This window comes from Haliotis rubra, unplaced genomic scaffold, assembly GCF_003918875.1.
Source record: "Haliotis rubra isolate DU_JTF1 unplaced genomic scaffold, ASM391887v1 Scf313, whole genome shotgun sequence".
In the NCBI taxonomy this organism is placed as follows: Eukaryota; Metazoa; Mollusca; class Gastropoda; order Lepetellida; family Haliotidae; genus Haliotis; species Haliotis rubra.
Genome location: NW_025766984.1, coordinates 831,934 through 859,663, shown reverse-complemented (window position 1 = coordinate 859,663; position 27,730 = coordinate 831,934). Strand labels below are relative to the sequence as shown.

General features: G+C 43.9%; 2 protein-coding genes across 2 annotated transcripts in view; one reads left to right on the top strand and one right to left on the bottom strand.

Annotated features, from left to right (window-relative positions):
• Window positions 1-13,276, top strand: part of LOC124283354 (angiotensin-converting enzyme-like) — a 74,134-nt gene extending 60,858 nt beyond the window's left edge. The window contains 12 exon segments of the mRNA XM_046719394.1: window positions 115-202; window positions 914-1,057; window positions 2,387-2,578; window positions 3,163-3,260; window positions 3,615-3,787; window positions 4,214-4,338; window positions 5,073-5,108; window positions 5,111-5,170; window positions 8,724-8,868; window positions 11,542-11,640; window positions 12,244-12,366; window positions 12,890-13,276. Of these exon segments, the coding sequence (XP_046575350.1) occupies window positions 115-202; window positions 914-1,057; window positions 2,387-2,578; window positions 3,163-3,260; window positions 3,615-3,787; window positions 4,214-4,338; window positions 5,073-5,108; window positions 5,111-5,170; window positions 8,724-8,868; window positions 11,542-11,640; window positions 12,244-12,366; window positions 12,890-13,154 (1,548 nt within the window). The 3' untranslated portion in view covers window positions 13,155-13,276.
• A 3,515-nt stretch (window positions 13,277-16,791) lies between these two features.
• The window catches only part of LOC124283353, a 72,650-nt gene continuing 61,711 nt past the window's right edge, over window positions 16,792-27,730 (bottom strand). The window contains 12 exon segments of the mRNA XM_046719393.1: window positions 16,792-17,277; window positions 17,870-17,992; window positions 18,337-18,435; window positions 20,151-20,295; window positions 21,895-21,993; window positions 22,471-22,595; window positions 22,699-22,871; window positions 23,603-23,700; window positions 23,985-24,176; window positions 24,713-24,856; window positions 25,445-25,532; window positions 25,943-26,101. Coding sequence (XP_046575349.1) covers window positions 17,019-17,277; window positions 17,870-17,992; window positions 18,337-18,435; window positions 20,151-20,295; window positions 21,895-21,993; window positions 22,471-22,595; window positions 22,699-22,871; window positions 23,603-23,700; window positions 23,985-24,176; window positions 24,713-24,856; window positions 25,445-25,532; window positions 25,943-26,101 — 1,704 coding nt within the window. The 3' untranslated portion in view covers window positions 16,792-17,018.

The window sequence follows — 27,730 nt, the reverse complement described above, 5'->3', positions numbered from 1 at the left end:
CCAAAGAAAACGTTCTGGAAACTAAGAAACTGTAATCTATGGCAGTTAGTGAGAGTAATTTCTGAAGGTGAAGTTATTGGCACTTTCATACATTTGTTTCCATGGTGTTTTCAGCTGAAGGATGTGCTGACGGAGATGGAGGAGATCTACAGCACGGGCAAGGTGTGCGTCAAGGATGACGAGTGTTTGGACCTTGAACCGGGTATGTTGTTCTAGATATTCCAGTGATGTCGATAGCGATATGAGATGATCGATAGTTAAATCTCATCATCAAACATATTTCTTGTGCAAATGGATCAAAAGAAGTCAACGCACTTCTGGAATCAAGACAATCCGCGGGCGACTTAAGGATGGTCTTGTTTTTGTCATAATTACTGCTCACTACGTCGAATACAGTATTACCTCAGAAAATGAAAGTGACAGAATCATTTCCATTGTACCATTCTGACTGTATTATGTCAGGGGCGAATGCTACCGGCAGGGCAGGGCAGGGCAGGGCAGGGCAGGGCAGGGCAGGCAGGGCAGGGCAGGGTGCAGGGCAGGGCAGGGCAGGGCAGGGCAGGGCAGGGCAGGGCAGGGCAGGGCAGGGCAGGGCAGGCTTCCACGAACACCAAGTGTCATCGCTGATTTCCAATGGTCAGCTGGTATTTTTTCTAGGTGTTTTCCCCTTTACACCAAATAGAATTGTTTTCTGAGCATAGTCAATATGGGTATTATTTTTCGAATCTTTTTGTGCCTCACTATCAGGCAGTGAGGATAACAGGTGTTCTTTAAGAGATGAGCGTATCATGCCTACCTGGTGCACCCGTCAAAACCACATGCACAGGTAAGTCAATTGTTCAGGTAAAAGAACAAAAGTGGGTACGTTTGGTGGGAGTCAAAATCGGGAAATGTTTACGCTCTTTGTTCACAGGCCTAACGCGTCTTCTGTCGTCATCCCGCAACTACGGGGAGTTAACCAAGGTTTGGAAAGGATGGCGAGATCAGACAGGGAAGAAGATGAAGGACCTGTACGCCGAATTCGTTTCCCTTAGCAACGAGGCCATCAGGGCAAATGGTGAGATCTACATTAGCCGACACGTATAGGTGTACAATAAAAGGACTTCGAATAAACTTGAATACATATGATTCCGTGAAATCCATAATATGATTTTGTAACAAATTATACTATCGTATGTAGTAGTTCACATGAATTTTTTGAAAAGAACCTCTTGGAATATAGTGAGTGAGATATAGTAAAGCGTTGAACGCGTTGAAAGCAGGATTTCTGTAGTATCAATTGTTAGCATTTGTGGCGTATCCTTTCCGGTCCTTAACTGTCCGTAGTTGATTGCAGTAGGTATATAGCACATTGACAGCACTGACATGACAGCAACATGTTACAGCACCAGAATCATTTCACATATGATTTAAGGTAAAGGCTAAAAGATACACTTTTCAAAAGGAAGTAATTTCAATGGTATAAAGGTGAAAATTCACACGTCTATAGACTAAGAGTTAGCCAACACAGCAGCATAGCGTTGTGTTTCTGTTTACCTGAATCCACAAGACTGCTTCAAGTCAGTACTTTGTATGGCCTCCTTTTGCGGCAATTACTGCTCGGCACAGACTGGATAAGTCGACAAAGTAGCTCTTGCGGAATTCTTCCCAACTCTTCCGACAATGCGAAGTGTCTGAGGTGTGTTTTGACGTTGACGTACACGTCGTTCGATTTCATCCCATAGGTGTTCTATCGGGTTTAGATCTGGTAATCGGGATGACATTGACGTTACAATTGGCAAGGTAGTGTGAAGCGTGCTGTTTGTGAAGTAGCGTTGTCAGCCTGGGACAACTCCCTCTGACGGTCCATAATCGGAAGCTCGTAACTTGCAATGCAGAACCGATTTGCTGTCAAATTCCCCTGAACCACCACTAAATCAGATCTTTGTGTGTTGGATATCGCATCCCACACCATGACACCCTCTCCACCGAATCTGTCGACCTGTTGAATGCAAGTAGAGGCAAAACGTTCATTTCATCGACGGTAAACACGTCTTCAGGCGATCTTGGGCGGAATTGGTCTGCAGGAAACGATCCCAAAGGCAAGATACGGTGCTCTGATGAACGTTAAAATGTCGGGCTCCTGCTTACTTGCAATGCATTTTGCTTTGTATGTGTTGTTGGTGAGGTTTTTGGCGAATATCACTTCAAACGCTTCTAAAATCAGGGGGAAAGTTCACATTGCCGCGTTTTGGCGCTGAAGCTGTTTACAATCACACAGAGACGACGTTTTGATTTTTATTTAGTATATTTGTATTGTTTTTGCCGCTGCTACATGAGTCCAATATTCTCCAGACCACCTATGCGTTTCTGGTTTTGAAGAGTGTATGTATTCATGTTTATTCAGGCTATGCTGACACGGGTGCCTGGTGGAGATCGTGGTATGAGACCGATACCTTCACGCAGGACCTGGAGCAGCTGTTCCTGCAGCTGGAGCCGCTGTACATACAGCTGCACGCCTACACCAGGAGGAAGCTGATGGAGGTTTATGGGGAGAGCGTCTTTCCCAAGGGGGGACATATTCCAGCGCACCTGCTTGGTGAGTGGGTTCAAATTAACTTCGCATTGGGACGATTTCAGCCATATGGTTACGTGCCAAGTTCACTCAAAGATAAAAGTGAATAAAAAACACAAAGCCACATTAAAAGAAATTTGTCAGACATATTTTCACAAAACAATAGGATTTACATCTATTTAAAACGCAGGCTATGCACCTCCTAAGTTTGTTTGTTGGTTGGTTAACGCCGCCTTATTCCAGCTACATGGTCTGTAAAAAATCTGAACCAGACAATCCAGTGACCAGCATCATGGGTCATCTGCGCAACTGGGATAAGATGACATGTGTCAACCAAGTCAGCAAGCTTGATCACCCGATCCCGTTAGTCGCCTTTTACGATAAAGAATGGGTTGCCGAAGAGTGCAATTCGAACCCAGATCTTCACGGGTTCTTACTAAATAGATATTTTGGCTCATCGCGTTTGAACACCATCTATTGTCTGGGAGTTTGAAGGGCAGGGCTGAGAAAAATTCTCATTCTCTTGTTGTTGAAACTCATCTGTTCGAGGTTATTAAGTTATGTAAAAAATTAGATGCCCAGGTTCATCCAAGCGATCACTGTTTCAGGCAACATGTGGGCGCAGACTTGGGGCCATCTACTCGGTATTCTGCAACCTTACAAAGACAAGCAGAGCGTGGACGTCACCCCTCAGATGAAGGCGCAGGTTGGTATCAAAGGGTCCTGTAAAGTGAAAATTGCAATGTATAGAGATAAAGGGTTCGGATACGTGTTGGAAAGATTGTGCTGGGGCGTGTGATGTGTGTGGTGGGTGTGTAAGGTACTGCGTGAGGGGTAGTGACGGTGTGGTGTCTTGTGTGTTGTGGCGACCGTGGTGTGGCGACAGTGTGGTGTGGTGTGGTGTGGTGTGGTCTGGTGTGGAACAACGCGTGGCGATGGATGTGGTAAAGTCAGGTGTAGTGTGTGAAATGTGTGAGGCGTGGCGTGGCGTGAAGTAGTGTGTGGAGCGACACCTTGTCGGCACTCGTCCAAGACACTATTCATTTAAATCTGTTTGAAGGGTTACACTCCACGCAGGATGTTTGAAACAGCAGAGGAGTTCTTTACGTCTCTCGGTATGGAGCCAATGACACAACTATTCTGGGAGAAGTCAATGATAGAGAAACCCAAAGATGGCCGTTCGGTCGTCTGCCACGCGTCTGCTTGGGACTTTACCAACGGCAGTGATTTCCGGTGGGTAGATCTTCCCCCTGGCGGCAATCAGGGCACACTTGTGTACTGAGGCCATCAACTAGGTAGTATGGATTCAGATGACATTGTCAGGTCAGGTCAGGTCAGGTCAAGTCATGAACGTAAGCCAAGGTTATACTTTTTTTACAGATACATAACACTACAATCAAATATACACAGGTTAACTATACCTATCACAAATAAATTACAGACATTAAAGTGAAAAATTTATTAGGAACATACGTGTATGAATTCTTTAAAAGATTTGGCTAGTTGATTGCAGCAACTAACAGTTAAGATGGTAATAAGCGGTTACTGGGAAGACAAATTAAGTATGAAAGACTTAGTGTAAGGCCTCTTTCGAAAGTGGGAGTTACTAGATATGTAACAAGACTGAATGCCAGGAATGGTTCCTACCATTTGTTCCAGAATAAAACAGTGTACAGACATTACCATGGAGGACCTGATCACCGTCCACCACGAGATGGGGCACATCCAGTACTACCAACAGTACATGCACCAGCCCGTAGCCTTCAGGTCTGGAGCTAATCCCGGTAGGTTGGGTTTGGCAGGTTCGGACCAACTTACAACCCCGGCAGGTTATATTTAAGTCATCCATACACCACTTCGTCCACTAACACAAACCTGCTAGTTTTATCAATATAACAGTTCGTGCTAATTAAACAGAAACACTGTCTAATTACACCAAGTACACTTCTAGACCAAGACTGTGGAGGTTAGTACTCCTTCAATGATGTACTTTTTAAATCAAGGAATCTTGGTGCCGTTCCCCAAACCGATAGTAGTGCTACGTCGTAAGTCTGTGTCAAAGTACAGTAGTTGCCATCCACTTAGTCCTTTGTGGAACGCATCCAGAACTGATGATGGTTGTTCGTTTCAAAACTGTGGTTGAAATTACCAAGATGATGTATGTTTTAGCTGTTTACTACTTAAGTGAAACCCACAAATACATTCATGGTATATATTCGAGGTGAAACTGAAATTCGAACCCATGATTAGCGGATCCTCACAAGACAAAGGGACGAACTCTGGCCCCAAATAAGGTGAAATCCAAAAGCTGGATGAACGTTTCCCTCAGAGCAAGATGTACACAGACATGTGTAGGTATAAAGAACTTTAGACGCAGAGACATCGGTGGCTGAACATGCATCATCAGATCTTTATTTTGTTTCTTTGAAAAATGTGGAAAAGTTTGTTGACGTAGTTTAAGATAAAATATTCTATTAAGGTTAGCGGCAGAACCTCCCATGTTGAGACATTGTTGCAGGGTTCCACGAGGCTGTAGGAGACGTCCTAGCTCTGTCTGCAGCTACCCCAAACACCTGCAGCAGATCGGGCTGTTGACAAACGTAGAGGATGACGCAGGTAGGTACTGTGCAGTAAGTGATAAAGCGAGTGCATGTTGATTTCCGCCGCAGTTTTCCAGATTCAGCAACACAATATGAACAGAAACCAGACATACAAGAAGCTTTAGAAGCTTTGTGACTGTCATCAGCAGGTTTCCTCCACACACAGGAGGTACAGGGAACATATTCAAGCAACATGTTTATATACTTTTTTCTCTCTGGTACCATTTGTACGGGTGAGTGAGTAAGTGAGTTTAGTTTTACGCCGCTTTCAACAAACGCAATCTTCCAGCAACATCACGGCGGGTGACACCAGAAGTGGGCCTCACACATTGTGGGGTATCGAACCCGGGTATTCGGCGTGACGAGCGAACGCTTTAGCCACTAGGCTACCCCACTACTCAATTTGTATGGACAAGTATTTGTACACTTATGCACAAGACACTCAGATGAATTTGGCAATCAAATCTGTATATTTTTGGGGAGCAGGACAAAAGCCACCCGGACAAATGCCACCGGACAAAAGCCACCTGGACAAATACCACCTAGGACAAATGCCACCTAGGACAAAAGCCACCCAGTTATTTTACCGTTACAGAGAGGACAATTACCACCCTTATTGACCTTAATGTTGATTTTGTTGTAAAATTATATAGCTATATGTTCTCACAATCTACTGTCATTTAATTTTGTCACCTGCTTTGCCTAGCTGCTTACACTTGTTTTCATAGACGATTCTGTGAAAATCGCTTGGTGTTGCTAGGCCTTATTTGTTCGAGCCAGACGCTAGTGATAGTGAAAACGATGATCAGCCTCGGGTAAGATTACGGATTTATACATTGTTTCGAGAGTTTTGCGTGATAGTCTGTATTTAAAACTACAAAGGCAATTAATCATAGGGCTAATTGTTCTTATCATTTCATTAATGTGGGAATGCCAAAGGAGGTTTTCCTGTAAAGTAATGCCTAAATGTTTATGAATATGCACTTCATTTATACGGGTACCGTTCATCGAGAGGGGAGGTTTCGTAGAATGTTTGGTTTTGCTTGAAAATTGGATAGTTTCAGTTCTGTTTGGATTAAATTTTACTTGCCAGGTTTCCGCCCATTTAGATATTCTTTCGAAATCTGAGTTAAGAGTAAACGCACTCGTAAGGGGATCGTCGATTATTAAATAGAATGATGTGTCGTCTGCGAAAATAATGAAAGTGTGTAAATAAAAATGAATTATCATACATATACAACTGGGAAACATGATATTGTGTTGGTGGTTTTTATTTTTATTTGGGTGGCATTTGTCCTAGGTTGCATTTGTCTTAGGTGGCTTTTGTCCGGGTGGCTTTTGTCCGGGTGGCATTTGTCCGGGTGGTTTTTGTCCGGGTGGCATTTGTCCTAGACCCATATTTTTGACAATTTGATGTATCTGGAAGGGCATTCGTTGTGGTACTTGTACAATGTATCAAACACAGCTGATTCCACACATCCTCAAACCGAATCATGAGTCTCATTAACCTATTCAGACAATGACCTACTTTTCAGCCGATCCGAATTTTATCGTGTGAAAGTGAAAATAGACATCACAAGCTATGGTTACACTGAATTGCAATTCCTTGTTTCATAAGAAAATGGTATTTACAGGTACATTGTAATTTTAAACTTTAATAACATCGTATTTCTATATTTTATGGCGAGATTTAGGCAGCATGACCTTAACTAAGACGTCACAGACTGTCCCAGTTTGCTGAGGTCGTAAAATAATTCACAATGCATCTGGCACACTGGTTACACCTGTTATGTGTGTTTTGCGCTTATTTAGTGTAGTTCTGTAACGCACAAACTTTTCTAGCGGCAGAGCCTCCTTTTGAGATTTCCACGATTTCCAGGTTTCAGTTTGTCAGTGCTCGCTGTACGACAGAGCACGCTGCACGACATGTCTGCAAGGATTATAAGGAGCGTAGTGTTGCAATATAATACTGATTAATATTTATGTATCCAGTTAAATGACTTGGTCTCAAAATTCTGGACTGGTTATTGTACTCAGTTGCGCAATAGGACGGAACCCAGTCAAAAGGAAACGAGACTGTTGTGTAATCAATGTTTTGAAACCTTCATCCGATTGTTGTCATCAGACAAGGTGCATATTTTAAAATCATTGAGTAAATATCTTTCACAAGTTCGCCTTAGAAGGAATGATTATCTGTAAAACAAATCAATACTAAACTTTACTTAGCTCTACTCAGTATGTATTTACTTTTGCCAAATGTATGTATTATGGGCCTCGGGCCTAAATTACCGAATAAACCTGTCTGTGTCTGTCTGTGTCAATGTTTTGACTTGGTAGCAGCTGCCAAGGTCAGTGGGGGTGGTGTAATAATCCTCAACAAACGCAAAGGTGACATATTACCTCTTTGTGGGGAACAGATCACAGTTCCCGTGTATCATGTGTACAGGTTGGTAAATCAAAGGAAGGGAATGGACTATCTGACCATTATCTAGCGATATCAGGCTGTTGCTTCGCATAAAGTTAATATAAAATGTCAGTGCAAAAGAAGCCCCAGTATTGACTATCCCCAGAAAAAAGATTCCATTCCGTGTGAAGGGCGAAATAGTTTGAAAAGTATACGACCATTGAAAGCCTGTGATGACACCATTGTTTACGACATGACTAAACATGTCCTGCCCTACCGTTAGCACCCGCCTTTTACATAATTTGCCAAAAAGGTAACCATTTTCACCCCGACGCCACAAGCAGCACATATGATATCACATGAAACTACAGATGGCATACACTCATGTCTATGTGTAATGGTCAGGACAGTACCATGAACAACTGTCAAGTCTGCATAGTTTTGATTTGGTCGCTGTCGGTTGTTTTTAGAGGTCCACGGGCATTGACGGTTCACAATCACAACAATGGCAGACTCGGGACAAATGTGTTGTTGTTTTCAGACATGTTCTAACTGAGCAAAATAGGTCATCCCTTTTGTATTTTGATGTAAATTAGTCATGCATTCTACTCATAATAGATACTTGCGTATTTGAAAGGCTGCGAATTTCTTCTCTACATATGCAGGTGTGTCAACAATGCATCCATAATATATCAACAATACAAACACTTCATTCTGTCTGGTGTCACGTGTCACCATGACATCACATGCACTCACCAAGGTCGATGTGTAACTTGCATCTTATATAAACAGTGTCTGTGTGAAAGCGATTAAAAATACAATTCACGTATGTGGACAGGTGTATTACGTTAGGAGGACACATTCTGAAATGACATATCTAGATATTATGAGGGGGTATTTCTCAACCTAAGCAGAGTTTAAAGATGTACAAACACGACAGTACTAAAATGTCATTCTAGACCAGTTTGCCAGTAGATAGGATAGCCAGTCTCCTGTCGGTGATGCAGAGAGCGACATCAGCTAAATGTTAAGCATGACCAGCACTACAACAGTAAACAACTTTCGAGAGCAGTTTGCCTGGTTCATCAGTAGCAAGATCTTCGCTGTGTCGGTAATGAGTGGCCTCTGTTGATTCCATAATCGATTTTTCCACCCACCTTTGCAGAGAGCGACATCAACTACATGTTAAGCATGGCTCTAGACAAGATCGCCTTTCTGCCGTTTGGCTACCTCATGGATCAATGGCGTTGGAGTGTCTTCAGTGGTGAGACGCCACAGAGCATGTACAACACCAAGTGGTGGTCCCTCAGGTAAGTCACGAGGTGAGGTGCAGGTGAGAGACGCCACAGAACTTGTACAACACCAAGTGGTGGTCCCTCAGGTAAGTCACGAGGAGAAGTGCAGGTGAGAGACGTCGCTTAGCTTCGACAACACCAAGTGGTTGTCCCTCAGGTAAGCCACGAGGTGAGGTGCAGGTGAGAGACGTCACTTAGCTTCGACAACACCAAGTGGTGGCCCCTCAGGTAAGTCACGAGGTGAGGTGCAGGTGAGAGACGCCACAGAGCTCAGGTACAATAATAGATGGTGGTTGTCCCTCAGGTAAGTCATGAGGTGAGGTGCAGGTGAGAGACGCGTCACAGAGCTTCTACAACACCAAGTGGTGGTCCCTCAGGTAAGTCATGAGGTGTGAGGTGCAGGTGAGAGACGCCACAGAACTTGTACAACACCAAGTGGTGGTCCCTCAGGTAAGTCACGAGGAGAAGTGCAGGTGAGAGACGTCGCTTAGCTTCGACAACACCAAGTGGTTGTCCCTCAGGTAAGCCACGAGGTGAGGTGCAGGTGAGAGACGTCACTTAGCTTCGACAACACCAAGTGGTGGCCCCTCAGGTAAGTCACGAGGTGAGGTGCAGGTGAGAGACGTCATAGAGCTTCTACAATAATAGATGGTGGCCCCTCAGATAAGCCATGCTGTGAGGTGCAGTTGAGACGCGTCACAGAGCTTCTACAACACCAGATGGTGGTCCCTCAGGTAAGTCATGAGGTGAGGTGCAGGTGAGAGACGCCACAAAGCTTGTACAACACCAAGTGGTTGTCCCTCAGGTAAGTCACGAGGTAAGGTGCAGGTGAGAGACGCCACAAAGCTTATACAACACCAAGTGGTGGTCCCTCAGCAAGTCATGAGGTGATGTGGAGGTGAGAGACGCCACAGAGCTTGTACAACACCAAGTGGTGGTCCCTCAGGTAAGTCACGAGGTGAGGTGCAGGTGAGAGACGTCACTTAGCTTCGACAACACCAAGTGGTTGTCCCTCAGGTAAGTCATGAGGTGATGTGGAGGTGAGAGACGCCACAGAGCTTGTACAACACCAAGTGGTGGTCCCTCAGGTAAGTCACGAGGTGAGGTGCAGGTGAGAGACGCCACAGAGCTTGTACAACACCAAGTGGTGGTCCCTCAGGTAAGTCACGAGGTGAGGTGCAGGTGAGAGACGCCACTTAGCTTGTACAACACCAAGTGGTTGTCCCTCAGGTAAGTCACGAGGTGAGGTGGAGGTGAGAGACGCCACAGAGCTGCAGGTGTCACTTAGCTTCGACGACAACACAACACCAACACCAAGTGGTTGTCCCTCAGGTAAGTCACGAGGTGAGGTGCAGGTGAGAGACGCCACAGAGCTTGTACAACACCAAGTGGTGGTCCCTCAGGTAAGTCACGAGGTGAGGTGCAAGTGAGAGACGCCACAGAGCTTGTACAACACCAAGTGGTGGTCCCTCAGGTAAGTCACGAGGTGAGGTGCAGGTGAGAGACGTCACAGAGCTTGTACAACACCAAGTGGTGGTCCCTCAGGTAAGTCACGAGGTGAGGTGCAGGTGAGAGACGCCACAGAGCTTGTACAACACCAAGTGGTGGTCCCTCAGGTAAGTCACGAGGTGAGGTGCAGGTGAGAGACACCACAGAGCTTGTACAACACCAAGTGGTGGTCCCTCAGGTAAGTCACGAGGTGAGGTGCAGGTGAGAGACGCCACAGAGCTTGTACAACACCAAGTGGTTGTCCCTCAGGTAAGTCACGAGGTGAGGTGCAGGGTGAGAGACGCCACAGAGCTTGTACAACACCAAGTGGTGGTCCCTCAGGTAAGTCCCTCAGGAGAACGTCACGAGGTGGTCCCTCAGGTGCAGGTGCAGAGACGCCACAGAGCATGTACAACACCAAGTGGTGGTCCCTCAGGTAAGTCACGAGGTGAGGTGCAGGTGAGAGACGCCACAGAGCTTGTACAACACCAAGTGGTGGTCCCTCAGGTAAGTCACGAGGTGAGGTGCAGGTGAGAGACGCCACAGAGCTTGTACAACACCAAGTGGTGGTCCCTCAGGTAAGTCACGAGGTGAGGTGCAGGTGAGAGACGCCACTTAGCTTCGACAACACCAAGTGGTGGTCCCTCAGGTAAGTCACGAGGTGAGGTGCAGGTGAGAGACGCCACAGAGCTTGTACAACACCAAGTGGTGGCCCCTCAGGTAAGTCACGAGGTGAGGTGCAGGTGAGAGACGTCACTTAGCTTCGACAACACCAAGTGGTGGTCCCTGAGGTAAGTCACGAGGTGAGGTGAAGGTGAGAGACGTCACAGAGCATGTACAACACCAAGTGGTGGTCCCTCAGGTAAGTCATGAGGTGAGGTGCAGGTGAGAGACGCCACATAGCTTCTAAAACACCAAGTAGTGATGTGCATGGTAAACTCTATATTCTAACGGATTTAGAAACACTGTAGAAATTTCGTCACTATTATACACACTGAGGCCACTATTTCAGAAAATATTTAAATAGCGATAATGACAGCAACGTTCTCAAAGTCAGTTCCTGTTAACGATGTGACCATGTGGTCTACACTGTCGTGGCCCTGTTTCTCCCAGTCTATGTTGTACAAGACCTGCTCATGAGTGTACGTCCAGTGTTGCTCCTATGCATGTTGTACAGAGACAGCGTGATTCACCTTCCAGATGCCGATACCAGGGTATTTCTCCGCCGGTACAAAGATCCGAAGATGACTTTGACCCAGGTGCAAAATACCACATTCCTGCTAATGTACCATATATCAGGTAGTTATAATCATGATATACCATCTGACACATGTTGATGCAACCTCGGATTCCTTCTTATCATCATTATCATCATCATCATCATCATCATCATCATCAAATTGACGACATCAGGCTGTCACTCGAATGTTTACCGACTGCAGCCATAAAGCTTGAATATTGCTGAGTGCGGCGTTAAACAAAAAACCCATTTCTGTCTGTGACCGGTGTTGTCTTTTTCCAGGTTTCGACCTGGGATTCAAGGAACTACATAAGAATGACATTAGTGTACAAAATAACCACCGTTATCATATAAACCATTTTTCAGTTGGGACATACTGATATACACATATGCATATACATACAATTGATATGATCCTGAATGTTCATTGAATAGCTCCACGATCCAGGTGCATACTAGCCCATCAGCATTTCTGTGTAGTACACCATGCTTATACACATTTTACAATTTGTGAAGTAATCCTATAACAACCATACAATAGGAACGTGACGCTGATCATGAAACTGTACTGAAACAAAATGCATATAGACATTGTCTATGCTATAGGAAAGGTACACCACGCCCGAAGGCAACATACATACATCACACACATGTCGTTCCAGGTACTTTGTGAGTTTCGTCATCCAGTTCCAGTTCCACAAGGCGCTGTGCCAGGCAGCCAATCAAACAGGGCCGCTACATAGATGTGACATCTACCAGTCGAGGGAAGCTGGCGCTCTCCTCAGGTATAACCTTTTCTGAAACATCACTCATATCGTGCTGTAGGCCGTACACCCTGACGTTTACATAATGTTCAATGTTTCATGAGTGAGAGCGCGAGACCGCCACAGGACGCCATGCAGAGTTGCGTGCCTTGTTCGTGCAGTACTCGTTCGTAAAATCAACTGATTCATGTCATGAGATCACTCTGTCATACACATGACATGAATCAGGTGATTTTACCACTGGTTCCTAATCACATGACCCATTAAGTCTCCTCTTAAGCCCTGCATAAGTTACAACGCTGTTGACTAATTTGACAGGCCCTCAACCGCCAACCCGATCAATTAAGTCGATAAAGTCCTCTTACGATGAGGATAGGCTGTCTGGGATCATGTCTAACCCAACGGGTCCCCAGCAGCCTCAGTGGGAACACTTTATATCCCGCGTCCCCATGGAGGTGCTGAATTATAAGTGTTCAGTGTTATACGCTTGCGGTAGAGGAATAACTTGGGGAATTTTTATCAAAACTATCACCTTTACTTGCAGTCGTGTTTTGGAGCTCGGTCAATCGCGACCGTGGCCGGAAGCTATGCAAATACTTACTGGACAAAACAAGATGGATGCCAGACCCCTCATGGAGTACTTTCAGCCACTCACTGATTGGTTGACGGAACAGAACAGAGGTCACATGATAGGTTGGGAGCACATGTGCCCGGATTCCATACCGATATTTAGCTCTGCAACCTCAGTCAGAGTCACGTACGGTATTTTCTTGGTTACCATAGTAACTGCTGTCCTGAGGTACCAGTGAAGGTATTGCTAGTATCACACAGATGGCATTGCTGCCATCACAAGAATACAACTATCATGCTTAATTTTGTGGGATAAGATCGTTGAAGAATTCTGTCCATTTGTCTATGAATTTTCAGGTAACTAGATTGATAAAGACTCAGCATATTCCCTCGAGTTCTTTGTGATCAACCTGTTTTAGGTTAACTGCTGACCTAGCAAAGAGAATATATTCGCTGACTCAAACTCGACCCCTTGAACTGTATTAAGAAAAGAACCATTTGGCTGTCTAATATATATATATGTCGATGTCAATCTCATTGTTGCCCGTATACCATATTTGAGTTAAGGAGTCTCCATTTTGTACTTTGTAATAAAACCAAATTTGTTAAATATTGACGTCATTATTCTTCGCATTGAACAAAGGCTATATTCCTATACAGATAATGTATCTATTCCTACACAGATAATGTATCTATTCCTACACGGGTAATGTATCTATTCCAACACAGGTGATGTATCTATTCGGGTAATGTATATATTCCAACACAAATCTATATCCCTTCACATGGAAACCATGCATACATTTTGTTGTTGATAAATGCTTACAAGATTTAAAGGATGAAGCTATCGGTAAAAAACCTATACAGTATCCCTTCAGATAGTTTATGTAAACGAACAGGTAATATAAAACTTGGTCAATAAATGTGAAATCAGAGATAATCATCCCTAGACATGATAAGTTCCCATTGATGTTATTATTTTCTGTTCTGCTAGGGGAAGTTTCATGAGCAGATATACATTACTGAGTGTATGTATGTTCTCATAAGCTATGCAGGAAACTAGCAATCTGCTGTACGCACATTTTTCACAAATCAGCCTGTGATTCGGTTGACGTCATCGTATCCCAGTTGCGTAGATCTACGCAAATGGGATACGATGACATGTGTCAACCAAGTCAGCGAGCCTGATCACCCGATCCCGTTCGTCGCCTCTTGCCACAAGCATGGGTTACTGAAGATCAGTTCTAGCCCGGATCTTCACGGGTTATTGCTGAATGCGGCGTTAAACAACATACAAAGAAACCAGATCATTCTCAAGTCTCCAAGCACAGATTGAACAGGAAGTAACATCACAGAACTTGTTTAGTTGGGGAGTTTGTTTGTTTGTTGCTTAACGACGCAGAATTCCAACTATATGACGGTGATCTGTACGTAATCGAGTACGATCCCGTGATCGATATCATGAGCATGGGATCTACGCGATTCTGAAAAAAAGCTAGTTACGTGTTCGTGTAATGTAGAAACACCAAAAACTTGAATAAAACACGTGACACGAAACATGAGAGTGTCCTCCAACCTGATCCTTGAATCATCAACTCCATTACATGCACCAAACCGAAACATGACTCTCATTAACCTATTCAGACAATGACCTACTTTTCAGCTGATCCAAATTTTCTCGTGTGAAAGTGAAAATAGACACCACAAACAACTATGGTTACACTGAATTTCAATTCCATGTCTCATAAGAGAATGGTATTTACAGGTTAATTTTAATTTTGAACTTTAATGTCATCGTATTTCTATATTTTATGGCGAGGTGTAGGCAGCATGACCTTAACTAAGACGTCACAGGCTGACCCTGTTTGATGAGGTCGTAAAATGATTCACAAGTCATCTGGCTCACTGGTTACAACTGATATGTGTTTTTGCGCTTATTCAGTAACGCACAGTGTGATTGATATAATATCAAGTCCGCACCAGACTAGCGGCAGAGCCTCGTTTTGAGATTTCCACGATTTCCGTTTGTCAGAGCACGCTGTACGACAGAGCACGCTGTACGACAGAGCACGCTGCACGGCAGAGCACGCTGTACGACAGAGCACGCTGCACGGCGTGTTTGCAAGGATTATAAGGAGCGTAGTGTTGCAATATACAAGTACATAGATGTATCAAATACTTATTAATGTTTATGTATCAAGTTGAATGAATTGGTCTCAAAATTCTGGACTAGTTATTGTACTAGGTTGCGCAATAGGACTGAACCCAGTCAACAGGAAACGAGACTGTTGTGTACTCAATGTTTTGGCTTGTCATTGTGACGGAGGTGAGGTGTCTTGAAAACTGACGACCAAAATTAGAACTTGTCAGTGCTCAACACATTTCATGCTAGATATTGTTTAATCATTTTGTATATTACATTTGTATATGGACACAAACACGTTCAATTCAATCCGTCTTTGAATTCGTTCAAAAGTATATTTGAAGTACTCTGGTGTTCCTTATTACCCGTGAAGATCCGGGTTAACAAACCTATCCTTGTCGTAAGAGGCGACTAACGGGCTTGCTGACTTGGTTGGCACACGTAAGTCGATTATTTACAGACCGCCGCCATATGGCTGGGATATTGCTGAGTGCGGCGTTAAACAACCAACCGACCTTTGTATTATAATGAACTGCAGTTACTGTAGACATTGTAGCCTCCTATGACTCTAATGGTTGTCATCTAAAGATATCGGACACTCTTAGGGTTCAGTGATTGGGTACATCAGCTTTCTGTACAACATATTTCGGGTGGCAGCTCTGTACTTACACCCATAAAATGCCATCTCTGGTTTGATATTCATGTTGTATGATGTGATGTTTACGCCATGATATTCATACATTTCGTCCTATCTAAAAGTAGCCTTACCCCTGTCAGACTAAGACATATTTGCTGACCATGATACAGGTAGGTCACGGAACTTCGCTAGACCTTAGTACTTCCGGTGACAAACAACATTTCATACCTTTTCGAGTGGTTTCATGGTTGTCAGTTGAGAGTAAGGAACCGATATTCCTTGCAGGAACAACATATTTCCGACCTAACCATCCCCACATTAGCCAACTATTATGACTGTCAACAGCTGTGACACCCAAGCAGGGTTGTACACTGGTTCTTGAATATACGCTCGTCACCGGAAATCTGGTACCGGATGTAAGCTGGGCCCTGTCTCTCGTATCGCAAGTAGGCGCACGCGTCAGCTTTGTACCGGAAGCAGCGCCTTGCAAGACTTGCGATGCGCTGTATCGCCATAATGAAGTTGTGTTTGATACACATTTGATACCATCATAATACACATATACTTTTATATATACATGTAATATACATCTTTTCGCATCCCTTGCAATCAGTCGTCCAATAACTGTTAAGCACATTTTGATTGTCATGTATTGATTTTCCTCTCAGCAGACGTTTTACTGCGATGATTTAAATACTTTATGTGAAGTTTGTTTCTGTTACCATCCATTTGAATTTTGTTTACTTAAACGAAATCAAACAAAGTATATATTTCATCAGAACAGTCGGTTTTTATCCTCAAAGTGATATTAGACTGATATTTTAGACTTTGAGTAATATTCACGCACTTAACCACCACCCCTACTCAGGACACATTCCCAACATTTGTGAACTGTGCATCGCAATGAAAACACCTTTCAAAATACTCAAAAAGATGTTTTTAGTAACCCCCAAACACCAGGTGAGTACTTTCTTTTGTACGTCAGTCTATTCGTTACAGGTGTAGATGAGAAACAAATATTGTAGTCCATATTTGCGCGTGTTTCAAAGGCAAGCAAAACCTCGATCTTGTTGCTTTTAGAAGGGAAACATAAAAATTCTTGCAAAGTGATTTTATTTATTGATTTACAGCTGCCGTTTGATAAAATGAATGTTACCATGCATATTTAAGTCATCACGTACATCGCGAGTTTTTATCTTCATTAGTAAATCCGTCATACAGCTGTACTGACACAGTACCTGTTTCCTCTCAAGATTTACAAACAAAGGTACGACCTACTACATCATCCTCAAACCCATTCTCGCCACCCTTACAACCAGCCAGTTACAACCAGCCAGTTACAACCAAAAGGAACAAGCACACTAATCCAGAGGGAAGAATTGAAGTGGCAGCTGCTTTAGCTTCAGTAAAGTCTGGACATTTTTCACTCCACTCCACATCGACCCCAGCATTCTGTTCTGTCAGCCATTGACGGAGAGGCTCGAAGTAGTCCATAAGAGGCTGGGCGTCCATCTTGGCCTGTCCTGTGATGTTCTGCATGGCCTCCGGCCATGGTTTAGAGGATCCCAGCTTCAGCATATTACTGCCAAGACAAAAGGTCTGTTGTTCAGTAAGCTTTAGTATGCCGGTTTGTAAATAATCGCGCTGTAGGGCGGAGGGGTAGCCTAGTGGTTAAAGCGTTCGCTCGCCATGCCGAAGACCCGGGTTCAATTCCCCACTTGGGTACAATGTGAGAAACCCATTTCTGGTGTCCCTCGCCGTGATATTGCTGGAATATTGCTAAACGCGGCATAAAACTATACCCACTCGATCACTCTATGTCGTTTAACGCCACACTCAGCAATATTCCAGCTATATGGCGGCGATCTGTAAATGATCGAGTCTGGACTACACAATCCGGTGATCATTATCATGAGCATGGTTGAAATGGGATAAGAAGACATGTGTCAGCCAAGTCAGCGAACCTGACCACCCGAAATTTCAGTCGCCTCTTACCATAAACAAAGATTACTGAAGATCAGTTACAACTGCGGCATGGGATCTTAGTGAGCTAGCCCAGCTTAAGTCTGGTCTAGTACAAGCAGCCACACATACACACGTCTTAAGTACGACGCTAAGCCCCATTCCACCTCACCTGTTCCGGTGTTAAGCACTATTTACTCACTGACTCCTACCTGAATTGAGTTCCGGCTTCCCTCGAGTTGTAGATACTACACTTATGTAGCGGCCCCGTGTGACCGGCAGCATCACACAGCGCCTTGTGAAACTGGAACTGGATGACGAAACTCACAAAATATCTGGAAAAAACAGCCTCAAAACAAAAAGTTTGAAGGATAATAGAGGGACAACATAATTTTCATCATCAGACGTTTACAAAATTGGATGAGAAACTTTTCAGAAAATTGTCATTCAAAACGGTTGTATCTGACAAAAAGTATGCTCCATTATAATTCGAGGTCTACAAGTTGCGTGTACGACATATCGTAATAGGCTGAGAACAAAAGAGTAATACCCGATAAGTGGATCTACTTCATAACTGACTCAATTAAATCAAACTAGAATTTCCAGTTGATGGGGTCTAGTTCTCCTATAGATACGTTTCAATAACTGGCAATAGGTTTTGTAATCAACAGAACTGTACCGAATATATGCCACGTTCCCTGGTATGTGATATTTAGCACCTGGGTCAAAGTCTTCTTCAGTTCTCTTCACGGGAGGTGAAACCCCCTGTAGACTGCATCTACGAAGAAAAAAAATACATTTCCAGATAAGCTTAACTACACAAACACAAAAACCGTATCGTTATCATAAAGAGATATTTTGGATTACAACATCTTTATGAATGGACCAGTGAAGATCCGGGTTATAACTGGCCTTCAGGAACCCATGCTTGTCGTAAGGACGGCTAACGGGATCGGGTGGTCAGACTCGCTGACTTGGTTGACACATGTCATTGTAATCCAATTGCGTAGTTCGATGCTCATCATGTTGATCACTGGATTGTCTGATCTTAGATTATTTACAGACCGCCGCTATATTGCTGGAATATTGCTGAGTGCTGCGTTAAACAACCAGCCATCTTCATGGATGATTAGTAAATAGTAATGATACCAGGTGTTCGCGAACACCCGTCACAAACACCTGTCTAGCCTTCCTCGTTTGGGTGACATAGCTGACGAAAGTGGTCATAACCTTGTTATTATTCAAAGTGGTCGCGAAAACAACCTCGTCTCACCCATAGTTGCGGTTTAATCGTCTGATTCACACTCAGATATTCGCAGGAGTTTTGTAAGTAAAATATTGCAAACAAACCAAAGACAACTAATTTACTATGATGGGTTCTAACGCCGTGAGCAAAAATCCAAGAATATCATGGCACGGGACACAAAACCTTCCACTGATTACACCCATAGAGAATACCACGAGTCTGGTATTTTATTTATTACCAACGTCTTACCTGATATCACCTGAAGAAGGGACAAGAACCAGACCAGAAAAGTCGTGTGATACAATACAGAAGAAGTTGCTATCCATATATTCGTCTTATAGATTCCATTTCTTTTAAAATTTTAAGAGATTAAATACGAAATTACATTAAAAGATCCTTCATGGATGAAACTTCAAAATATTCATACTTTGTGGTAGAAATATACTTACAGTCAAGCAGGACATGCTTGACGACATGAAGTTTATCATGTGGAAAAGTGAACAATGTTGAAAAACAACAAGGAGAGTTCTATGGATATACACCTTCTTTAATATGATATGAGCGACGTTTCGGTGTAGCTACTAACACCGTCATCATTTGCTTGATAACGGTGTTAGTAGCTACACCGAAACGTCGCTCATATCATATTAAAGAAGGTGTATATCCATAGAACTCTCCTTGTTGTTCATCACACCACCTTCTAAATGCCACTTAAACAAGTTAATGTTGAAAAAGCAAATGTTTTCACAGAATATAACGTCGTTCTGTTCTGACATTGCAAAATGTCAAGGAATAACTTTGAGCTTTGAGAACACAAGCGTTAATTATATCTTCGTCAAATATTTCCTTTGACCATAAATAAGTGTTTTCCTTGATTGCTTTAAGGGATTCTTTGAGACAGGGATTTGGAGGTACGTTTAATGAACTCAACAGTCCATCTCTTCTTACTGAGTTTTGGAAACAAATGTTAAAGTCAAAACTGATAGCACTGATGCATGGTTTTACCAGATGTTTTCTCTAATTAACATGCTGGTCTGACACACTGTGTTGTTTGATAAGCGGCTGATGGCACGTTCTCTGATCAAACAGTTAATGTAGTGATGCTTACATATAAGAGAATGATTATGTTATTTGAGACTTTGCAGTCAGGTCATCTACGAACGTTTGTAAAACTGCAGTGTGGAGGGTTGAACCAGTTACATGAGCAACGGTTATTTCCTATGTGGGGTGCTCACACAAATACACACCTTAAATCCCACCATTTTGAGTTATACTCTTCTGGTTTTGTTGCTCCACTGAAGACGTCCCATCTCCACTGGTCTATCAGGTATCCAAACGGCAGGAAGGCGATCTTCTGCATCGCCATGTTGAACAGGAAGTTGATGTCACTCTCTAAATATAGGAACTCATAGTGTCGGAAAGGCTCCGAGTGTGTATAATGCTACTCCCACAACGATATCGGAAATGGACTTGTAGTGTTTTGTACCCTTGTAAATCGTACCTCACTGGCCTTACGAGCGAACCCCAAAGGCTGTCCTACAGTTAGATTGAGAATTTGGCCGAGTTATAAGATAGTATCAAAATATGCTAGTCTACGTCTAGACGACCCCGCCGCCCCGTCTTGAACTGGGCATCTGTCCTTGATGAGTCAATGTCTTGTCATCTGGCCGCCGCCCCGTCTTGAACTGGGCATCTGTCACTGATGAGTCAATGTCTTGTCATCTGGCTGCCGCTCCGTCTTGAACTGGGCATCTGTCACCGATGACTCAATGTCTTGTCATCTGGCCGCCGCCCCGTCTTGAACTGGGCATCTGTCACTGATGAGTCAATGTCTGTCACCGATGAGTCAATGTCTTGTCATCTGGCTGCCGCTCCGTCTTGAACTGGGCATCTGTCACTGGTGAGTCAGTGTCTTGTCATCTGGCCGCCGCCCCGTCTTGAACTGGGCATCTGTCACTGATGAGTCAATGTCTGTCACCGATGAGTCAATGTCTTGTCATCTGGCTGCCGCTTCGTCTTGAACTGGGCATCTGTCATTGATGAGTCAATGTCTTGTCATCTGGCCGCCGCCCGTCTTGAACTGGGCATCTGTCATTGATGAGTCAATGTCTTGTCATCTGGCCGCCGCCCGTCTTGAACTGGGCATCTGTCACTGATGAGTCAATGTCTTGTCATCTGGCCGCCGCCCCGTCTTGAACTGGGCATCTGTCACTGATGAGTCAATGTCTTGTCATCTGGCCGCCGCCCCGTCTTGAACTGGGCATCTGTCACTGATGAGTCAATGTCTTGTCATCTGGCCGCCGCCCCGTCTTGAACTGGGCATCTGTCACTGGTGAGTCAGCATCTGTCACCGATGAGTCATCTGTCACTGATGAGTCAATGTCTGTCACTGATGAGTCAATGTCTTGTCATCTCGCCGCCACCCCGTCTTGAACTGGCATCTGTCACTGATGAGTCAATGTCCTGTCATCTGGCCGCCGCCCCGTCTTGAACTGGGCATCTGTCACTGGTGAGTCAGTGTCTTGTCATCTGGCCACCGTCCCGTCTTGAAGTGGGCATATGTCACTGATGAGTCAATGTCTGAGTGAGTCAATGTCTGTCACTGATGAGTCAATGTCTGTCACTGATGAGTCAATGTCTGTCACCGGTGAGTCAATGTCTTGTCATCTGGCAGCGGTCGCACGACAGGAGGACTGCTGTGCAGTGTCAGGCAAAATAATTCCATTTATAGACAAATTTGGTTAGTGGTGGATGCTACCCGTAAGGCAGTGCGTGCGCACCCTTTTCGCGAACACCTGGTGTCATCACTGATTTTCCCTTTACAAGAAACGGAATTTCTTTCTCAGGATAGTCAAGACTGGGTATTCTTTTGCACTGACGTTCTATAATCCACAAGACAATAAAGGAAGTTTTACTGAGACCTGAGTTCGGTGAGGAACGGCTACTGGAAACTGTGTGGTGCGATAATCCCCACACTTCAGAGATCCTTACCGTCGTCCTCCTCCAGCACTGGGAGCAGGCCGATCTCATGGAGATGTTTAGGTGTCTGGAAGGACAGGGAGGCAACATCGGCTATGCCTTCATGAAAACCTGTACGAGTAGATCGATTTAACTTGTCATAGAAGAAAAATAGATTTAAATAAATCTAGATGAAAATAAAACAAGTCGCAAAAACGTTGAATGTGAAATCAAATCACATGCCGACAGTCTCGATCGTCAACCTCAATCGATGAATATAGGTCACACACCTTTGTTACACATAATTTCATAATGTTTTGCATTAACCGATGAATTTATTATTCAAGCTTTAAACCATATTTCGAAACCTCAAAACCATAATATAGTCAACATAACAACTTTCTACTCCAAACCAGGACTGTTTCAAGAGGTCACATACCCGGGTTGGCTCCGCCCCGGAAAAGCACCGGTTGACCTTTGTACTGCAGGAAGTACTCAACGTGACCCATCTCATGGTGCACAGTGACCATCTGGCTATGAGTGGCAACCGTACATTGCTTGATTCTGAAAGTGATGAAAGACGTTGTGATATCGGGATTGGTGACTTACCAGGGTTAGCTCCCCTTCTGAAGAGGACAGGCTGGTGCTTGTACTGGAGATAGTACTCCACGTGACCCATCTCATGATGCACAGTAACCATCTGGCTATGAGTGGGAACCGTACACTGCTTTATTCTGAAAGTGATGAAATTGAGCTGTGGTATACTCATATTAAACTTTATCAATGTTTAATAGCTCAAAGCGGAAGGCGATCTTGTCCTACTCTTCCTAAACGTACCTGAAGTCATCCCCATCGTAGAAGTCCCAGGCCGAGGCGTGGCAGACCACCTCCCGTCCGTCAGAGGGTTTTTCCAACATGGAGTTTTCCCAGAACGACGGCGGCATCGCCACCATGCCCATTGAGGTGAAGAATGCATCGGAGACTTCGAACATTTTCACAGCCGTGAAGTTCTGGTACAATAATGTTTACACTTATAGAATGACAGCTGAATATAAATAGTGATATCTGCCAAAACTAGGAAAATATGTACATAGTCAGACCATACATGGAAATCGTTAAGAGACGCTTAAGGCTTAAATATGTATAGCTCCTTGAGCATCCTGGCTTGAGTTGTTTTGAGCGATCTCTGTCTATGGTCAGGCTCGATGTCTTGGTTGGTGCTGTCATTGTATCAGAGTTGCATCGGACGCCAATCACAGGATTGCCAGGTCCAGACTCGATTATTTGCCCTTTAACATCTAGCCAGGCGTTTTCAGAACGACGTATGACATTTGCAAAAAGCGTTTAATACAGTGCCGTTAGTCGTGCGTCCAGTGTTTCTCTACGATATCCTGGAGACCATTATGGTCACCGAGTTGTAATGGTACGTATTGCTACCGGTAGAGGAAGCGTTGTAACCTCGTGTTACCATCTCACTCTACTGAGTGAGTTTACGTTTACACCGCTTTAAGCAATATTCCAGCAATATCATGGCGGGGGCATAAATAGGCTTCACACATTGTACCCATATCGGGAATCGAACCCGGGTCTTCGGCGTGACGAGCGGACGCTTTAACCACTAAGCTAACCCACCGCCCCATCTCACTCTGAAACTTCCAACAAAACTTCCGTTTCTCCATAGATCTGTTCCAATACATAGTGTGTGGCAATTCTTACGCTGTTAATCCCTTTGTGGTCGTACCTGTCTCTTCAGTTCATCGGTGATGTCCACACTTGGTTTGTCTTTTATTGGCACCAAATCAGAGTACAAGTTGTTCCACTGCTGGGCCCACATATTTCCTGGACAGATTAATGTTCATAATTATTCCATAACTTCTGGAATGTAAACGAAGATGATCCAGTTTAGTAAGTTGAAGCTAGTTGATTGTATGTGATATACCAGGAATGAAGCTGGATATGCCTACTAATATCACTTATTTGCAATGGTTTATTTTTCTCAGGTTCATTAGTGAGGGCTATCATAAAATGTGTTGCCACCTTAATAAAAAGTCTGTTAATGAAATAGTTTAAATGAATTCAGTCAGTTCGGGTGGTTATTTTGGAGAAAACGTGTTGACGCCCACCTAAAAGATGTGCTGGGATGTGACCGGTGGAGGGGAAGTTGTCCTTCCCGTACATCTCGATGAGTTTGGTACGTGTGTAGGCGTGCATCTGCTGGTACAGCGGCTTCAGCTGAGTAAACAGCTCAGCGACATCCGTCCGGAAGTCCTCCGACTCGTACCAGGAACGCCAGTACTCGCCCGTGTCGCTGTAATCTGAAGGAAGAACGAGAGGGGGCGGTGGGGTAGCCTAGTGGTTAAAGCATTCGCCCTTCACTCTGAAGACCCGTGTTGATTCCCCAAATGGTTACAATGTTTGAAGCCCATTTCTGAGGTCACCCTGCGGGATATTGCTGAAATATTGCTAAAAGCGGCATAAAACTAATCTCATTCACTCACTAGAACGAGAGAGGTTCATAGTATTGACTATTGGTTCTTATAAATAGATATTTTATCTACAGGTTTGTTGTATGTAGTTTATGCTGTCGAGAGCAGTTTTAAGCCACATGACGGGGTTGTAAATACTCGCGTCTGGACCACATAATCCGATGACTGACATCAAGAGTCCACGGTAATACTTACCACTTTCGGGGCGTTGGGGTAACCTAATGCTTAAGGCGTCCGCTCGTCAGGGGTTCGATTACCCACATGGGTACAATGTGTGAAGCCCATTGCTAGTGTCCCCTGCCGTGATATTGCTGGAATATTGCTGAAGACGGCATAAAACCATATTCACTCACTTATCCACTTACCACTTTCCCGTATAGCCTCGTTGTGAAGGTTGACATACTCAGTGAAGAGCGTCTTCATCTTCTTGCCAGTGCCGTCTCTCCAGCCTTTCCACGCCCCCTCCAGCTCCTTGATGTCTCGGGAATTGGCGAGGATGTTAGTCAGGTCTGAATCAAAGAGTGTCACTTTAATGTGTCTGTTGTCTGTCTCGTAGCCGGCGTAGATAGGGACGTCACCCATTACAGCTAAACACAGTTGTGTCGATGTTAAATGGACCTACGTAAATACTTCGAGTTATCCAATATTGGCCACAGGAATATAATGATTACTTAATACAAATACAGATTTTACTTCGAGACAACCATACACACACGCACGCACACAGAGGCGACTAACGGGATCGACTGGTCAGGCTTTTCCCAATTGCGTAGATCGTTGTTCATGCTGTTGAGCGGGCGGGCGGTCAAACGGACGGACGGACGAACAGACAGACAGTCATATACAAACACACACACACACACACACGTACACACACACACACACACACACACACACACACACACACACATATATTCGGAGGCCATGGACCGTTTAGATGCCGTTGGTAATTTATGTAGTCATGTACATACTTCCTTCTGCGCGGCGGTTTATAATATTTGGGGTAGAGTAAAGCCCCACTGATCAAATCGCTCAGATGGCAAACGTTGTTAAACATATTGTCTCCTAATAAGGCGGGAGATAGTGACGGATGCTACCTGGGTCAAGCGGCAGACACCTGTCTGGGGTGACACACCCCTTCCCCGTGCTGTACAGCTTCTGCAGCTCCGACAACACCGTGTTCAGCTGATGGAGAAACAACATAACACACACACTTTATCATCCGTAATTAACATTTAAATATTTTAAAGACGAATACGAATATTATTTACGTCAGTATCAAATGTAGCGACTGAGGTGACACAAACATTTACAGCTGTATTACAAGCAAATGCGTTTCATTTCGCGACGATCGTTTCTTATTTCTTTTGCTCATCCACAAAGCCGATCGACTACTATGACCACACGCCTTTATTCCTGCATACAAATTAATGTTGAAACATATTGCCTTTCTGGATGAATTCAATTGTGTAGTTTGATGCTGACAATGTAAATCACTGGATTATCTGGTCAAACGATTGTTTACACGTGCTTAAATATTGCTGGGTACGAAGTTAAACAATAAACAAATCGCTACATCGCCTGGGTACACCTACCCTTTCTAGTTTAGTCTCATCCGCCATTGCTGCTGTGCCGATGTCTGTGATCTTGAAGAATTCTCTTCGCATCGGATCTTCGAAGTCCCTCCATGCATATAACGAGGCGTTCTCAGCAGCTGCCTTCGCGAACGCAGCATGTCTGAGGTTTTCGTCTATCTGAACACAGTCAAGTTATCAGTTTTGCTAAGGAACAAATTAATTAGTCAGAATTCATTCTCTGTTTTGTCAATCATAAATGAACAAAACATGAATTTTTAAATCACTTTCCTTTTGTATGTCGTTATTTCGCCAACTGCCATGTCGTTACAGAAATTCAAGTTGTCTCAAGTGAATGTTTCTCGCTTCTTCAGCCATTATACGTTGTTATACGTGGTTTGCTTGTGGATGTTATATACTTTCTATATTGTATAACTATAATATATACCAATAAACACTATTTTCTTGATCTATCATTTCATCAAATGTTTAAATCGAATGTTTGTGCGTGAAGATTATACAATATAGACAGCTTTAACACTGGACGTTCCTACGCTGATGACGACACAGTTTGACGTTTACACGTATTTAACTAAAGTGCATTCATAGATAAACTTTACACTTACGGATAGCTTCACATTTCTGGGATAACACCAGCGAATTCACGAGCGCGAATAAACACACAGGCGTTGTTTCTTCTCATTTAGACTATTTACTCTAGAACCTTATCCTAGTGAACACACGAAGTGCATGCCCAAACTATCTACTCCACCTGTACTTAGACAGAGACAGAGACGTCATGTGTGCTCTTTAAAGGTTCATGCTCCAATGAACTTACTCAAAGTAAAAGCCACTTCTCAATTCAATCCATCTGCAATTATTCTATTAATCATAGGGTGTCAACCCACCCTATCCCTCCTACCCCAACCCCTTAAACTAAATCCCCAATACCATCTACTCGTTCACGCTGAGCCTCAGGGGCACACCCTTAACTCCCAAATACTATATGCTGCAGTAGCACATGTCCGCATTCACTTTACAAGAACAGAATATAAACCTTTAGAAGACGCACTATGGTTATGTAAGGGGCTATTTAAAGTTTTAAAAGGTTTTGAAAATATAATAGATTTTAACTGCACTATTGTTTCTTTTTAAAATGTTAATTGTGAGTACAAAATACGTTGCTATATTGCCTCAAGTGTACCACACTGGTGCGTCCTAAATGTCCTTTGGATAGGATCGGTAGGGTAGTCTAGTGGTTAAAGCGTTCGTTCGTTACGCGGAACGACCCGGGTTCGATTCCCGAGAAGAGCAAAATGTGTGAAGCTGATGACCCCCGCCGTGATATTGCTGGAATATTGATGAAAGGGACCTAAAACCATACTCACAGCCTTTAAATAGACCCCAGCCATATTGGTAGAAACAAACAAAACGCACGCACGCACGCACGCACGCACGCACGCACGCGCGTTTGTCAGAGCTTCTCATTAATCAAAGCACGATGACACAGCATGTTGATGACGTCAGTAATTATTACAAGCATCACGTATCGAGGGAGGATCTGAGTTCCGCTCCGTTGTTTGTGACAGGTAACACTAGGAGTGATATAAATGAGAATCGTATAACATTTTGACACGCGCATAAATTACTGTCCTCCATATACAGAGTCTGGCCAGGCGGTGGATTCCCAGTGATGAAACCTCCTCTCCCTACACGGACATGTTCACAATCCCTACATTCGTAACACCACGGGCATTTCATCACTATGTCCTGTTGTACATGACGCGCACTTACATGAATGCATAACGT